Source organism: Taeniopygia guttata, chromosome 1, assembly GCF_048771995.1.
Source record: "Taeniopygia guttata chromosome 1, bTaeGut7.mat, whole genome shotgun sequence".
In the NCBI taxonomy this organism is placed as follows: Eukaryota; Metazoa; Chordata; class Aves; order Passeriformes; family Estrildidae; genus Taeniopygia; species Taeniopygia guttata.
In genome coordinates, this window is record NC_133024.1 from 59,669,843 (window position 1) to 59,686,531 (window position 16,689).

Genomic DNA, 16,689 nt, shown 5'->3' on the forward strand with positions numbered 1-16,689 from the left:
GGCTTTTGGCTGAACTCTCACAGGGAATAAACTAGAGAGTACTTTTGGGCCGTCTGCACATGTCATTTATGGAAATAAAGCCATCAAAAAATGATCTGTTTAAAATCCAAGTAAGTGTTGAACTGGGTTATCCTATTTTGAACTTTTCTTTCTAGGTGCCTTTCTAGGTCATTATTGACACATCCGTAAAACAGGCAAAATGGAAAGAACAGTGTTTTACACAGATATGTATTTGTGAACCTTTATCATATTGTAGTATTTCTGCCACTGTTTTGGAAACATCTGCCTATTTCTTCTAAATGTCTTTGAGACACTGGAAGCTGTGTGTAGCTGATTTCTTTTGCAATTAAGCATGCTTTTATCTGTTGTAACCAAAGCAGTGTTATGTGATATTAAAATATTGTCTTTCTTTGCAGAAAATTGCACAGAGTTTGAAAGAGGAACAGAAGAAGCTGCCATCTGAAGCTTCATTTTCAGACGTCCGGCTAGAAGATCCCGAGTCCTGCAGCTTAGTTAAATCTGGTATGAAATACATCTCATATTGTCAAATTAATGTATAAAGCTCATGGAATGTGAGCATTTACTCGAACCGTCTGTGAGAAGCTTGCATGTATTTTAAAGAGTTATTTTCTAGACAAATTCATAAGCAATTTTTAGAGGTGAATTTTGTCTCCAAAGTTTTAGTTTTGTATTTTATATGAGAAACAGCCTAATCTTGTTCTTTTCTTTGTACTTCGAGTGCAGTCCATTATATGAAGCAACTACTTTTGCAATCAACAACATCTATTGTACTTTGTATAAACCTGAGCTTTTGTATTCTCCATTGAAAAGCATCCCTGCCATGAAGATGTGTACTTGAGGATGCTTTTGTGTGTTAGCTGCGCTAAGATGGGAAAGGTGATTTGGTGTGTCAGGCATGTCTCTTACATTATAGGTATTTAAAATAATTCAGAATTTACTTCTTGACATTTTAACATGTGACCCATGTGTCTGTAAATTAGAGCAAACTGGAATAAAATTTCATAAAATTGGCTGTTCTGATGCCAGTCATTTGAATGTTAGAAATTTTTAAATTACTATCAAAGATCTATGAAGAATTTCTCCTTTTATTTAATCATTGTTCAGAGTGGTACAGTGTTATTATTTACCCAGCAGCATCTTTCTCAGCTCTTTATCACTTCTTTCTCGTATTCCTTTTGATCACATGGTAGTTTCTTGCTTTTGGCTTGGGAAGTCTGTAGAGGTGTTTCTAGCTGGACTCCACAAATTCCATTGAGAATGGATTTCATCATACTTTACCCCAGGTGCATGGATTTTGCAAGTCCTATAAAATCTCACCTGTGCTCAGGAGATGGAAGGAACCTATATGGTATAATTTGAAGATATATGTTTGAGATAATTTGGATTATTTGTCCTTCAGAGGTGCCTCTCCCATTTCAGGACCTGCAGGAGTAGCTGAAGTGACTAATAAATGGCCTAGGAACCTCAAATTGATATAAGATTTTACAGGCTTTCTAATTACTGTGACTATTTATAGTTGCAAAAGGTAGAAAGATATTACTAGATTGTTTCAGATGATTTCTTCACTGATCACATATGTTTCAGATGATTTCTTCACTGATCACATAAACACAAGTGCATTTTCCATCAGCAGGTGAAACTACAAAAATTTTATTTTTTTAAAATGGTTGGTATTTGAAATCAGAGTTCTGATGCTATTGACTCAGCTGTTTTGCAGCTTGTTTTAAGGACAAATTGAAAGCAGACTTGTAGCTGTCAGGTGTTGAGAAAATCCATTTTGAGCATACTGTGTTATTATGAAGGTTACCCAGGAGGAGCACTTTTTTGTGTTTACAACAACCTCATGACAAAATTGGTTTTGCTGTTAATTTACGGTTTATAAGTTATGTTTAAACCTGTATTTTTTGCAACTGTTCAATCCATGTAGGATTATACCCAGCAAAAAGGAAAGAGTGAAGAAATAGAATGTTTTTTTCTTTTTTCTCCCTAAGCATTTCCTGTAATTCCATGATCTCTAACCATTTCTTTTTCCTCTTTTCTCCTGTGCTGTTTTTTTTTTTTCAGTAACTGATGATTTCAGCTGTTTAGCTGAGTGGGAGGTGTGTGTCCTTAGAGACATGCCTGTTACACTAACTCATTTAAAAAGGTCGAGCTGGGCCACCCCTGAAAGCAAATTTATGTCTTTCACAGGCTTGTGTTCCATTCACATCAGAAATCTAGTACTGACCTGCTCAGAAGGAAAAAAAATTAACTTGTTTGGGTAAAAGAAAGTGTCATATTTCTGTGTACAGAGTATAAAATGGAATTTTATATTACAGTCTCCTTTATTTCGAAGGATGAAAGGGCAAGCTTTTCATGTGTGTATTTTGCTTTTAAACAGGTTCAGCTGAATCCCTTAATCCCAGGCACCAAAGCACGATTTCACCTGCAGATCTGCATGGAATGTGGTATCCTACTGTCAGAAGGACTCTAGTGTGTCTCTCCAAACTGTACAGATGTATAGATGTATGCAAAAGTTTCTTTATCTAATTTTTAAGATGAAGTTATAAAGTGTGTAGAGCACCCTGTCTAAATATTTTAATACAAACTAGGAGTGGACAATTACTGGCCTCTAACCTCTTGGTCTTTCTGCTGCTATCTTTATGTAAAACAAGTGAACTGACAAATTTAGGTCATCATTTCCAAGACAGTTTTATATTTGTAGAATTAGAAAAATAGCTCTGATTTATACATCTATTGCTTTTGCTGTTACAGAAATAATTTAGTGTCTGATGTTCAAGATACTGGTCTCACCAAAGCTGAGAAGTGAATAGCACAAGAAAAAATAGAAAGTTCTGGTCAATTACAAGGAATTATTCTATTGCTGAAATTACTGGATGAGTGTGTTTGTGTGATGTCTCTGCTCTTAAAAATGCTGACTGTACTGCTTCCACATTTTGAAAATGTTTTGAATTTTTTTTGGTGGCACATCTCTTCATGTTCCAAAATGTAGGAACACATTTCCAAAGTTTAAAACAGTGGAAAGCTTCATGTCTAGCAGAAACAAAAGCAATGTTTACTTAACACATATTTTAAGACTTTCCCATTAGAATCTGTTTTGTGTTGCTCACTTAACAGCATATAAGGCTGATAAATCTCTAAGGAAACTAATGCAAGTGTTTTTGCTTTTCTACATGTGTTGTATCTTTATTAGACACATTTAACGGATTTCAAAATATCTTTGATGGGTGTTACATGAAACTCCTGCCAAGATGCTAGTGCTAAAAAGGAAACCAGAAAATACTAATGCTTTATTGCTTAAAATATCAATCCCACTAAAATAGATGAATATTTGCTCTTGTTTTCAGCTAGACCTTTGTAAATGAGGTGATTTCTGTGTTGTTTACAGTGTGTCTGCACAGAGGTTAATTTAGTTGTCCCCTGAGACACTGTAGCAGAACTGGTACTCCTTACCTGCAGCCTGTAGATGGGGAATACGTGAATGAAGTGGTGCTGACAAGTCTGGGGCAGTCAGGGCCCTGTTGGAGTGCTGGTGGGAAGGAGCTGTGTTCCTATGGCTGGTTCAGCCATAGGATCATATTGCTGCCACTTAAGCACTTGCACCGTGTCCCCTGGGCCATGGCAGCTGTCATGTTTGTTTACTAAGCTGTCACAAATGTGAGGTAATTTGAGTCTGCCTGAGGTTAGCTCACTCGAATGATCTCTTGTCTATTGCAGATGTAGTTTGCACGCACAGGTAGTTGCCCTGACACTGAAAGAAGTGTCTGGTTTAGGTTACTCAGCACACACCATTCATGCTGTTGGCTCTGCATGTGTGAGGTGTCACCGACCATGTCGCTACCCAGGTGCCAATTCAGAGCTGCAGGGTGAGCTGGGCAGGCTTGTGTGGGTACCTGCATCCAGCCTGAGTGGTTGTAGCAAGCTTTTGTATGTGAATGCTCCATCCTGTGTCACTGCACTTAGCAAACATGCTTGTAGCTAGTTAATCTTGAGTTTTATAAATGGTAAACACATCGTTCACAAAGTGCAACTCTTAAAATTCTGACTAAGCTTTGCTAACACCTCTTTTGTTGGTCTTTTTTATCCTTTTCCCTGCAGAGGGCAGTGTTTCAGGGATTATCACAAGAGGCCTTATCTGCCTGCATCCAGTCGCTGCTGGGAGCTGCTGATTCCATCAGCAAAAACAAGGTCAGAATCTGTGCTTTCTGTATGTTTTCCACAACCCCATCCCCTTTTATATCTAAAGTCTTGAAGCAGTGTTTCAGAATTCCGTTAAAATCTTAGTCAAAGCATGTTGCTTCTGCCCCCAGAGGCTTGATGGATTTGTCAGTTCTTAGTTATGGGTAATGTATTGCAGGGCAAATATAATGATTCACATGGTAGCTTGTCTGAAAAGGTGGAATACAGATTGTAGCAATCGTGTTTACAGGCTGCTCTAACTCATGGGAATTCAGTGAAGTGATGTCTAAAGGGAAATTTCAGCTAGAGGACATTGTATTTATTTTTACTGCTTGTTACTCTTTTACTTTTTCTCTGCCTCCATGGTTTGAATTTTTAAAAATCTTTTTAATTTATGTTCACTGGGAAGAAGTTTTAAGTATTCTCTGCTCAGAACTGTGTGGTGTCAAAAGGTTGCTCAGAATTCAATGCAGTTTCATCAAGTCATTTAAACTTTAACTGTGTTTAAGTAGTCGGAGTAAACTTTCTTTCTCCTGTCACAGTTCCTTTAAATCCCATAGTAATTTGCTAATTCCTAACAACCAGGAAGTGAATTAAAAAAGAAAAGTCTTAGTAGGCTAAAATTGTTGGATTTTAATAAGCAGTAAATATTTAGTAATGAAAAAGGTTTTAGTTCTGATTGGAAATGATCTGTTTTAAAGTGTCTCTTTTGAGTGTCCTTTAAAAAAAAATCTGTTAAACACAGCATCTTTAAAAAGAAATGCAAGCTACACTTCCCTTTAGCTTGAGCAGATAACGATTTCAGTGTAACTGATTTCAGAGTTCTGCAGTTAAATACTAATTCCAGCACTGTGTACCTGGTCAGCATTGACTTAAAAGTATTGCAGAGAATGAAACTCATCCTGCAATGAACCCTAAATAGGCTGGCCCAGAACTAAGATCTCTACCACTTTGTTCTTGATGCATGTTAATTTAATGTTATCTGGTGAAATGATGCATATAAGAATGAAAAACAAAAAGCCAAACCCAAACAACTCAAGAAGCACTTTCCATTACTCATTTTAAGTGAAATTTCTGTTTGTTGAAACTGCAGATTTAAATCTGATTTCTTCTTTTCTGTTTTATTTAACATTATATCAAGGAAAGTCCTCTTCCAGCTCGCAAAAGCAAATTTGAATTCTAGAGTCCTCCTCCTTTTACCTCTATGAGCCATGAACTTTAAAGATTAAAACCAGCACACGGTATAAAGCATGTAGTTAAAATAAAAAGCAGTGCAAAACGGATCATTTAGATGGAGTGAACTTGGCCTTCTTTTACTCTTTGTGTCTTTGCTGTACTGTTTAGAAATTAACTAAGCTTTGTGTTTAATGACATGAGAAAAATGCGTTGCAAGACCTCTGCAGAACAGCACAGTTAATCAAGATTATTTACAGGAACACTGACTTTTTTTAGTCATTGTAATGATGAAAACAAATTTAGAACCTCATGTTTTTCAACTATAAATTATATGAATTACATGAAATAATTCCTCTCTTAGAAGAAGAATAAATTTGTATCTTTCAAATAGTGGATACCTTTACTTAATGAGGACATTTAGTAATATGGCTGTGTAATCTAATTCTTCTAAGAAATGGGAATAAAGTATCCCATTAAAGTAGAAGTAATGCTTCTGTAGTGTAGTATATTAGGAATAGTACAGAAGTGGGATTTGTTGATCCCAGAGTGTAGTTAATCACACTGCAGACTAATGGAAAAAGCTTGTTAACTAATAAAAGTGGAAACGATGAAACTTTGCTCCTCATTTAATTGTTTGGGTATTTTTTTTTTTTTTTTTACATGTAATGCATATTCTTTCTTTTGTGCTGTAGACCCAGGTTGATGGACAGCTTTTCTTAATAAAACACCTTCTGATTCTTCGGGAACAAATTGCTCCTTTCCACACTGATTTCACCATTAAGGAAATTTCCCTGGACCTTAAGAAAACTAGAGGTACTAAACAGCTGCTGGCTACAGAATGGGATGGGATTGTCCTCCCTTTGTGCCAGCAAAAGTTTTGGGTTTATTTTATGTTCACTTGCAATGACCTGTATGCTTTTTCTAATCTCTTGCTTTGTTCCTAGCTTTTCTGAAAAAAACCAAAACCATTCTCCTACTGTGGGCAATTCAAAATGTATCTAATAAATTCTTTATTTTTGTATGAAATGCGTTTGTCTGCTTTTACTGCTGACCTAACTAATTTATCCAATTTTTTTAAGAACAGCTAAGTAATCTACATTTCTTTTGCATAGAACTGTCTTTCCTCTTTTCTGGCTTGTTAAAGGAATATCTATCTTTACTGCTGCTTGGCAGGTGAATTTAACAATACCTAGTCAACTTAGCTAGTGTAAATTAAGATTTCCTGAACCATTCTGTGAGGGTTTTTGTTTTGAGAAGGATTTCTTATTTTGCAAGTTGAATAAATAGTTTCGGTATTACAGTATTATGGAGCAAGCATGCCTCTTGTAGGAAAATAGAAGTAATGGCCATGGTCATGATTTTTGAAATTGTACTATTGTTCCCTTATAAAATTCAGGAGAAAAGCTCTCAATAAAAAAAATGAACTGCCATGTACTTTCCAAGTTGTAAGGATAATGGGAAAAATTATTGGAAGCATGTAAAATTCTTTCTTTCCATTCCAGAAGAGAAAGCTGAAGAAATAACTTCTCTTTCTTGCTAATGTTCTGCAGTCTTAACTGTGAAGCAAGCTTTTCTTACACTAACCATTTCACTTGTTGCATTTGAACATCAATGAAACCTCCTACCTGTTGAGTGGTTTCTAGTTGACTGGAGGTTAAAGGGTAAATACATCCTTTTGGTGTCTTGTCCTGGCTGACACATAAGTTTGTTCTCCATATTCAATGGAATAAATTTTTGTGCCAGCCAGTGCTTTCCAGGTGGTAGTGGTAAGTAATGGAAAACACTTCCTTTGTATTGGGTGGTGGTGGTAGTGGTGTTGAAAAGGTGTATGTTGTGCTTAATTCTCACTATGGTGTCGCATAGGCCAGTAGGGCTTTTAATATTTGGGATGAGTTGTAGAAGAAAAATAATACGGCTAATAGTTTTACAGTCAAACTTTTTCTAGCCAGACTTCCTGCACACAGGTTTAAGATTTAATTTGGTGTTTACAGATGAAGCAATACTGCTTACTGTAAAAGTCATGCTTTTGCCCAATTTCTTTGAAGTAGTATAGTGTTAAGGTTCATGTAACTGGAATATTTGGTGGGAAAAAGGACTAGCTCATAGTCTTCTAATCAAAAATCTAGGAAATCTTTGGAATTTCTCAAATTCTTGGTAAAAAATTCAGAGAACAAAAAATAATCGTGCTCTATGTTCACCTTTCACTGCATAGGAGTGCAGATTCTTAGTTCAGTGCAAAATCTACAAACCTGTATATTTGATATTCTGTCTTTATTTAATGCCTCAGAAAACACTTATTTTACTCTTATGTCTTTTTTCCCTTCCCCTGTTTTATACAGAGTGCAGAATTCCTTTTGAAATGAAAAAAAACCAAAAAGGCAGATTGATGTGTAGGATTGTGTAGGATGATAAATGGCTGACAGTAGGGTAAAAAACTATACTGCAACTAATAATTTTCTTTTTCCCAATTTGAGTAGATTTCAGCATGGCAACATCCTATTGAGACTATAGGTGTAATTTCAGTATCTTGTGTTAATTACAGACATTGTTGCTTTTCCTTCTTGAGATTTATGTGTAGAGAACATAAACATGAATGTTTATCAACCTTGATGTTTTGTTGTTTAGTCCTAACAAAACAGCTAAGAACAAAAGAAAAAAGTGCCAATTAAAAGTTATTTCATGCAATTGTAGTTGGTTTTCCCAGTCAATGTGTGCAAAATTTTGCATATTATTTATAAATGCCTAAATAGCTTATGTAAAAGTCTTCCACTTGTAGATTACAGTAACAAGAGGAGCGCTCACATAATATTCATGCTTATAGCACTGCAGTAAATATCAGCATCTTGTTAGTTTGTTGTAATGTATTTATCTGTTTAGACTGTGTGACTGTTAGGTACAGGTGTACCATAGATGCCATTGCAAAGTGATTAATTAAACTTTGTGTGCTTCTGTGCATGTGCATTTGTGCATCCACTCTGAGCAGTGATAGAATCATTAATGTTGCAGTCATAATCATTTGTGCTGGGCCATGTTTTATGCATAAATGAGTGATTAGAGTTTGTAGTTCCTGGAGCTGATTGGCATTGACTTACAGTGTGAGTGACTTTCTGATTCACAGATGCAGCATTTAAAATCCTGAATCCTAAGGCAGTTTCAAGATTTTTTAGATTGAACAGCAACAATGCCTTGATACAGTTCTTACTGGAGGTAATGTGGACTCTTATTGCATTAAGAAAAATTGGGTCATTTAAGTGTGTGGTGATCTCTGGCAAGTAGAAAGAAGAGAATTGTTGTTCTCTTTCTCAAGGGTACTCCAGAAATCAGAGAACATTATATTGACTCCAAGAAAGACGTAGATCGTCATCTGAAATCAGCTTGTGAGCAGTTTATTCAGCAGCAAACCAAACAGTTTGTAGACCAGCTGGAGGAGTTCATGACAAAGGTACAAGTGTGTTGTATGTTTGTTAACCTAACTGAAGTACTGGTAGGATAAGGAAATTGGTATTTAAATTGAGTATATGACAATCTGCTAGTGCTGTGTGATTAGCTGAAGATAATGTGCTTTCCTTTAAGTTACAGCAGCAATTTTCCAGGCATTTTGAGATTAATGGGTTAAAGGAATATGTCATAGTTTGTTTTTACAAGCACCCCTTGTGTTCTTCGATCAAGAAGCTTTAATTTTTCCTTGAATTGTAACAGGTGTGTGAAGGTTGGCAGGAGCTCTTCTTTTTGCAGGAATTACTTTGTGTTTGTAAGCCTTCAAAAACAGCCTTGGGTCATGTGTGTTCTTGAGGGAGGTCTTAGAGTATTAGCTGTCTTGTCATAATACATTTCTTTCTAGAACCTGCTCTAGAGGTCAGGATTTCTAGTGAGAAAACCTCTCAACAGGATCTATTCTGAACCTTAGATCCTGAGAATAAGTGACATGACCTCTCAGAAACTGGGGCTATAGCAGTACTTGGACTGCAGATATCCCAGCTGCTGATTTTTTTGGAGAATTTAGAAGATTACAGTATTAAATTTACTCATGCCTGTCACACTGGGGTAGGGGTCAGTGGCATGTCTAAAATACAGATGGGTAACTGGTGAGATTGGTAGATTGTCTGAGTGATCTCAGTGATTCTTTGGGAATCTGGGGCGTTTGACTAAGCTGCTTAAGGATAAGTCTCTTTTGAGGTTTTGTATCCTTAGATGCCTAAGCATCTTTGTAAATTTAATCCCATTTTCAATTTTACTTTCAAGAATTGATCACGGTTGTAATTTTGAATTGCGTTTCTGTCAAGCTGCTTCCCCTGTGTGTTGTTAAGTCAGGTCATGGAAGAGACAGAGCAGTGGAGATTCTGTACACTGTGGTATCTTAAGAGAGTTGTGCAATTTTTGCTTTGTCATTTTATTGTGAACTCAACAGAAAGAAACATCATTGATTGATCGTTGATTATTGTTGATTTTACTTGTTTTAGGTAGCTGCTTTAAAAACAATGGCCACTCAAGGAGGTCCCAATTACAGCCTTTCACAACAACCTTGGGCACAACCAGGTATTTACTGTGGCTTATATTCATGTCATATTAAGAATCTGAAGAGGTGGTCAGAATAACTTGGACTGAGAGAGTGTGATTGATTTTGAGAAATTCTACATAAAAGAACTGTCTCCTTTTTTCTTGCAAATCCTGACTTACGTTTGAGCCTGTGTGATATTTGAAATGTCTTAAGCCAGCTCTAATAACCTGAAAAACTTCAGAATATGTGTTTAATTGGTGCAGTAGGTGAATGCCATGTTGATTTCTCAAGCTGTGATTGTTCTTGCATGTAAACAGCGTTTCTGCAACTGCATAAAGAATGTGCTAAAGGAATTAATTAATTACATAGTGATAAAGCTTTTACTTTTGTAGGAAAGAATTAATCCTCATTGAAGCCCTTATTGTCTCTACATTTGGTATTTACTTCGGTTTTTTTTTTTTACTGTCACCATGCAAAAATGGAATCTGGGTTTGTTTCCCTCTTTTTTAAAAATTCAATTGTGCACATTTATTTCATAGGAACATTTGGAGCAGTTTTAGATACTCCTTGGTTGTTCTGCTCTTCACTTTAAAAAGTTGTGCTTCTGGATTAAAAAATCTGATTTTTCCAAATCATACACTGGAATGTTCTGTTGCATCATATTCTTAAGATGCAAAGCCAGCCATGTTTATACATAATTCAGTGCTGCTCCATGGGTCAGACGCTCTCAAGGGCTAACTCGAGGTTCTACTTAATATCTCCCACTTCTTCAGGAGTATTTTTAATGTTTGTTTGGAGATAATTATGTGTGTAGAAGCAGATCGAAGCAGAGCTTCTGCTGTTTCCTGGAATCATTTGTCTGGGAAGTGGGACTAGGCAGAAAATTTAGATGTGGCAGAAGTTGAGGGGGTTAAAAACCCACACAGGATTTTAATTTCAGTACTTTAAAACTACAAAATGTATTTTTTCCCTGGCCTTTAGGCAGTGATCTTGTAAAATCATTAAAATTCCTAGCAATAAAAGAAAGAAGGTCTTGTCTGACAGAGGATTCCTGTCTGGTTAATTCAAAATCCAGATTTCTGTGCAGCCTTTCCTCTCACAGACATGGCCTATAACCAGTAAGGATTTGTGATATTCTGTTCTCTTTGCTAGCACTGTTTCCCAGCAGTTGCTTTTCCAGGTAAGTTTTCTGGGAGGGAGCCTATGTAGAACTTAGTTTCTATTGGAGGGCTGTGATTTCAGAAACCTCAGGAGGATGTGGTAGCTTTCAGAAATGGGACGGGTGCATTTTCTGCAGGGAAAGGAAGCAGTGTCTGTCAGGCTGTGGTCCTGTGATGGGTTTGACACTGCACAGCGCAGCACACCCTCTCTCCCTTCCACTCAAACCTCTGGTAATGATTCGCCTCAGGAGAGTGGAGGTGATTTTCTGGAGTACAGGTTTCAGCAGACAGAACTCCATTTTAGCCTATTATACATATTTTCTTTTACTTTCAGCAAAGATCAGCGATCTGGTCTCTTCCACTTACAAGACAATAAAAACAAAGTTGCCATCAACTTTACGAAGCATGTCCTTATACTTGTCCAATAAAGATACAGAATTAATTCTGTTTAAGCCAGTCAGGGTGAGTATTGCTGCCATGTTTTCCTGTAGATGTTTCACAGTGATATCTTTAGCTTAAAAAAGCCAAATCCAGACAGCTGTACTGTTCTTGCTTGTACTATGCAACACATGGATATTACAGGGAAGTAACTGCTGCTCTTTTATTGTATACATCTTCCACCTGGCACCAAATGAGCTGCCATAAGGAAAATTAACTCTGTCCCACACCAACCAGTTAATTTTGCTCAGTTATGCCTGGGCAAGAGCACCAGAGGCAGATAGGGTGATACAGATTCAGTGGAAAACCTGCTGTAAACAACCACGAGAGCCAAGGTTGAGTTTTAAACTTCCAGGTTAAGCCTTTAGGACTCAGTGTTTCGCATCTAAGTTGAAGTTTTTATCTGATGACTAATGTGGATTCCTGTAGCTGTTTTGGGGTTTGTTTTAGAAAAAAGTTCTTGAAGCTTGACTGCTTCCCCCTACCTGGTCACTTCAGCAGCTATTCCATGTGCATTGTGTTTGTTCTGGTTTAAAATGGGTGTTGTGTTTTTTAAATATTGATTTTTTCTTCTTTCCTTTAAAAGAATAACATTCAGCAAATGTTCCAGAAACTCCATGCTCTGTTAAAGGAAGAATTCAGTAATGAAGACCTCCAGATCATAGCTTGTCCTTCAATGGAACAGGTATATATTGAAGCTCCCTATTTTATTTTATCAGTTGCTCTTTCATGCAACTGGCTTTTATAAACATAGATTTTTTTTTTTTTGTATTTTCAGTGTTCAGAATCATTATTTATTTCTTATCCCCCTTAATCCTGGGTGATTAAACTTTGGGTTTGATCTGATCTTAAGACTCTCAGCTAGGAGGGGACTTTGTTTGGTGGGTTTTTTAATGAATGTCTAATAGCTTTTCTTAAACCAAAGTGGTGATTGATGTTGCTGGGGATTGAGTTGTACAGCACTGTAGAAGAGTCTTGCCATTTCCTGGTGTTGTCTTCTTGGAAAGGTATCAAAGCCAGTGAATATGCCTTAAAAAACCCTGTGCATTTGAAGGCATTCTTTATTTTGACAAATACAAAAAGCAGCAGCTTTTACATTTAGGAAGCATGGGAATGAATTACTAGAGTGCATTTAAAGTTATTTGTAATGAGAAAATGTGCAGATGTTTATGGAAATGTAACCCTACATGGTCTGTAGTCTCAGAGATAATTTGGGTTAAGAATTCCCTCTTTTAGGATTCTCTGTCAGAAACCAAGTAGGGTTTTAAAAATGTCACTTTGACCTTAGTAGTCTAGGGAATGTAGGTAGCATCTTGATTATCACAGGATAGTTTAAACAGGTAATCTAGTTTATGGATTAGAGGATGTTGCCTGCAGTGCGTGTGGCCACAGGAATGTGTGATAACTGTCCTGGAGCACTGACCTAGAGTGGGAGTGATGCCTCATAAGGAAGTGAGGTTATCCTGGAGGAGATGGCTTCCTCTCATTGTTTATCTGATGAACCTTAGGATCACTTATCCTACAAACTGAAGTGTGTGGGAAACCATATTGTAATCTATGAGAAACAAGTACTGGGAAAGATCCCAAGTGTGTTTCAAATATTTGAGGTGAATGGTAACATTTTTCGTCAGCGTTTTTTGGAATTTCTTGACAACACATGAAGTTATCTTAGGAAGTTTATCACAGTAGTTTGTGACTGCCGAAATGAGTGGTCAGCATGGTCAGTTGCATTTTAAAAAGCCTGTGACTAGGCATTTGACTGGAAATTTTGGCTGTTGTTTTGTAACTGTCTTCTGATTAATGTACTTCCTAGAAATCCTGTTTAAAGGTTAAAATATGACACATCAGTTCTAAAACTTGGCTACTCTGTCTAATGTAGGCTTTCATTTTGCCTTTCAGGTGAACTTACTGTTGTCGATGTCCAAGTAGCCCAACAGTGAGGCTGCTTAGATAAGCTTCAGCCAAACGCCAGGGAGTGAAGGGAGTGCAGAGACGTTTGCTTGAAGTAAAGGAAGGATCCCACTGTGCAGTCCAGTCTGCAATCAAAACTATCTGGCGGCTTAACCCTGTTTTAGTGAAAACGCCCAAAATGAACAGGTTTGTTGATTTGGTAAAGGTCTTCCTGTTCATTTGCTTGAGCAGTGACCAGAAGAAAATGAAACAAAAACCCCAAACCCCTTTACTGATCACTCTTTTGGAAGCTCAATTACTGCCTTTTCCAGATATTTTCAAAATTGAAAAGCTTTTTTGTTTGTTTTTTTTTTTTTTGTGTAAAAACCATTCTTGCTTTCCCTTAATGAATTGGCATATGCAATGGAAAATCACACTTTCAAAGAGACACTGGAAATACAGTGCAGAGAATCAAATGAGAGCAGCAATACATATTTGTGAGACTTGGGAGATGACCATATTGGTATGACAATTTGACTGAAGCAGGCATGCTCTGAGTTTTTCTCTAACTTCTCTGAAAATCCCGGTAATCCACCACATGCTTGAAAGTAATTCAGAGGTTCTTGCTTGCGAAAACTTAATTTCTCACATGTGAAGTGTTGCGTGAAACACTGGATGGGCTGTCTTTCTTACACTCTTGTGACTGGGAGCTGTGAGGTCTGACCTGAAGTGTGATACTCTACTCTTTCTCCATGTGAAGAGTCTCAGATACTTGGGATTTGCAATGGCAAGCTGTGCAGCATAATTTCTGTTGTTTCTGAGTGAATTGCACATTTTCAGATGCTTTACAGCAGTGCTTAGCGTTGAGGTTTTCAGCAATCTAATTTTAGGGCAGAGCTGTTTTTTTTGCCTTTCTCAAGATCGGATGGTGGTGTCACATTGTTTAAAGTGGGAACAGTGTCTGGAACTTGCACAGCCTTTGTTCTTGGAGAAAGTGCCAATCAGGGGGTGTGGGGATGCCTGAAACTGATGTGCAAGGCTGTCAAATCTGCATTATAAAGAGGGGATAGGTACTTGGTAACTGGTAAACAGTGCACACTGTTGAGTGAGCATTAATTGGACATTAGTGTGGAAAGCTGGATGCTAAATGCCTGGCTCTTAATGGAATGAACAGGGTTTCTCAGTGTGTAAATGTTCATTGTGCAGCATGAAAATGTTTTGGGTGATGTGATAGATTTTTAACTTATTTATAAAGCCTATTCTGGTTGAACCTTCACATTTGAATATGAAGCCTTTACATTTGAATATGAAGAAATTTCCTTGCACATTAGTGGTATTTTGATTTAAAAATTTTCCTGATATAAATAACAAGGCTGGAGTGTAAGAAGGTAGGACTGAAAGCTACCACAAGAGGTGTTACAGCAGTGGTGCTGAAATACATAAATGGTACTCATAGGACCTTATATGACTCCTTAAAAATTAAGTAAGGGAACTAAGAAGGAGAAAAATTTGCCCTCTCCCTTTACTTATGTAGAAACACAGGCTGTAAAATAATGTCCAATGCTTTGTAATATATGTATATTTGTTTTTTATACGGTTTTTCAGAAGGACTGCATGGTCACTGTACAGAGTTATGACTAACTTAATACAGACATTGTACAGAACAGTTGTGAAGGGTAAACCATGGCAGTAGTTGCTCTTGTGCTTGGGATCTTTTTCTCTCTTAGAGCACCGCTTCAGCTCTAGGACAGCTGGTGGAAGGATTAGAAGAGCAATCGTTTTATACAGCCTGTTTGCTAAATGAACATTTGTTTAAACATGTACAGTTTCAGATATTTACGTTTACAAATAGTGTAAATAGTTTCAAAAGATTAATTTAAGATGCTTTATATTATCTGACTAGAAACTTGCTGGTTTTAATTTTTTTAAATAAAAATCTTGCCTCCTATTTTGGTCCAAGAGTAAAGCTTTATTCTGTATCCTGAAACTTGTCTGTCAAGATAACTGCAATACAGAAACAATAAACATCCTAATGAGCACAGGTTGTGCAATGCTGAGAAGTGTTCTTTTTTTAGCAGTAAGAGAGTTGAGTTTGTTTGGGACAGATATATCTGAGTGCTGAATGTACAGCTAATTGTTAAATTAATGCCTCTTTATGGTTATAATAAAAGAAAATTTGTATTTTCTTTACTGATAAGCAGTCTTGTGTGGCTAAATGGTCTCTTTCCGTACGGTTTTGTTAGGATGAAGAAACCACAACTGTGAAACACAACTGTAATACAAGAACATATTTTATCTAAGTTGGCTTTTACTAAGAGAGCTTGGGAGCTGGTGGCAGATAACACAAGTTTACTGAGTTTGATGACTGTTCTTGCCTGTTTGCTCACACACTTACCTACCCAGAGTTTCTCATTACTCTGTAGTGCTCTTCTGGCCCTCGGTGGTGTAAAACACGTCATACAGAAGCTTGTGGTTTGTCCCCTGTAGTATCAGCATGAAGCTTCCCTTCACCCTCTGGCTTTCACAATGTCATTTGAATGGAACTATCAAAGTAAAAGCTCTCCTTACCTGTGGAATTTGGCTTCTGTCTGAGAGGTTTGGGCCAGTGGTGTGTGACTAGAGCTTCCTGGTCACTTGGAGGCTCCTCTAGGGGTCTGGCCCTTTGGATTGCATCCAAATGAGATGAATGCCTGGCCAGCTTTTGGACAACAGTGATGCCTGCAGCAAAATCTTACGCTGTGCCATGTGTTTTCCAAGCAAAACCTAATAGTTCTTTTCTCAAACTGCATTATTTGGTGTTGTGGGTGATGTGGGTATGAAAAGGGGGAAAAGTCTGTGCTGCTGAAGCAAATCCTGGTGACTGCAGGTAGATCCAGCTCTGTCCACAAATGCTGTTTTCTCCTACTCTTGTACATTTTCATCCTCATTGAGCTCTAAAACCAACCCAATATGTGTGGAGCAAGTCAGTTGTTTGATATGAAGGCCTCTAAATAACACAAAAGGAAAAGAGAATCAAATGGTTTCTTTCAGTGGTGGCCAACCGTGCCACTAAGCCATGGGTATTGCCATCAGCTGGAGCTCAGAAACCCAAGAGACACCTCGTGTTCCCTCTTGGATTGCCCCTGATCCCTGTGCCCAGGCTGCTCTTTGCCATCCCCTCTGCACCAGCCCAGGTGTCTCTGGCTGAGAGCCAAAGCTGGTTGCTCACACTTGGCACAACCAGTTCCCAAATTTCCAGTTCCTCAGCTGCCGTATGGAAGCCATGTACTTCAAGGCACTGTGCATTTGGTGTGTAGCCCTGCTGATCAGACTGCGGTCCATCATGTG

At 37.5% G+C, this 16,689-nt stretch overlaps 1 protein-coding gene across 1 annotated transcript in view; it reads left to right on the top strand.

Annotated features, from left to right (window-relative positions):
• COG3 (component of oligomeric golgi complex 3) overlaps window positions 1-15,562 on the top strand; it is a 29,397-nt gene extending 13,835 nt beyond the window's left edge. The window contains exons 14-23 of the mRNA XM_030272294.4: window positions 417-522; window positions 2,402-2,526; window positions 4,120-4,209; window positions 6,069-6,189; window positions 8,495-8,583; window positions 8,684-8,818; window positions 9,837-9,912; window positions 11,369-11,496; window positions 12,059-12,157; window positions 13,372-15,562. Of these exons, the coding sequence (XP_030128154.4) occupies window positions 417-522; window positions 2,402-2,526; window positions 4,120-4,209; window positions 6,069-6,189; window positions 8,495-8,583; window positions 8,684-8,818; window positions 9,837-9,912; window positions 11,369-11,496; window positions 12,059-12,157; window positions 13,372-13,401 (999 nt within the window). The 3' untranslated portion in view covers window positions 13,402-15,562. The remainder of the gene's footprint in view (window positions 1-416; window positions 523-2,401; window positions 2,527-4,119; window positions 4,210-6,068; window positions 6,190-8,494; window positions 8,584-8,683; window positions 8,819-9,836; window positions 9,913-11,368; window positions 11,497-12,058; window positions 12,158-13,371) is intronic.
• The last annotated feature ends 1,127 nt before the right edge of the window (window positions 15,563-16,689 follow it).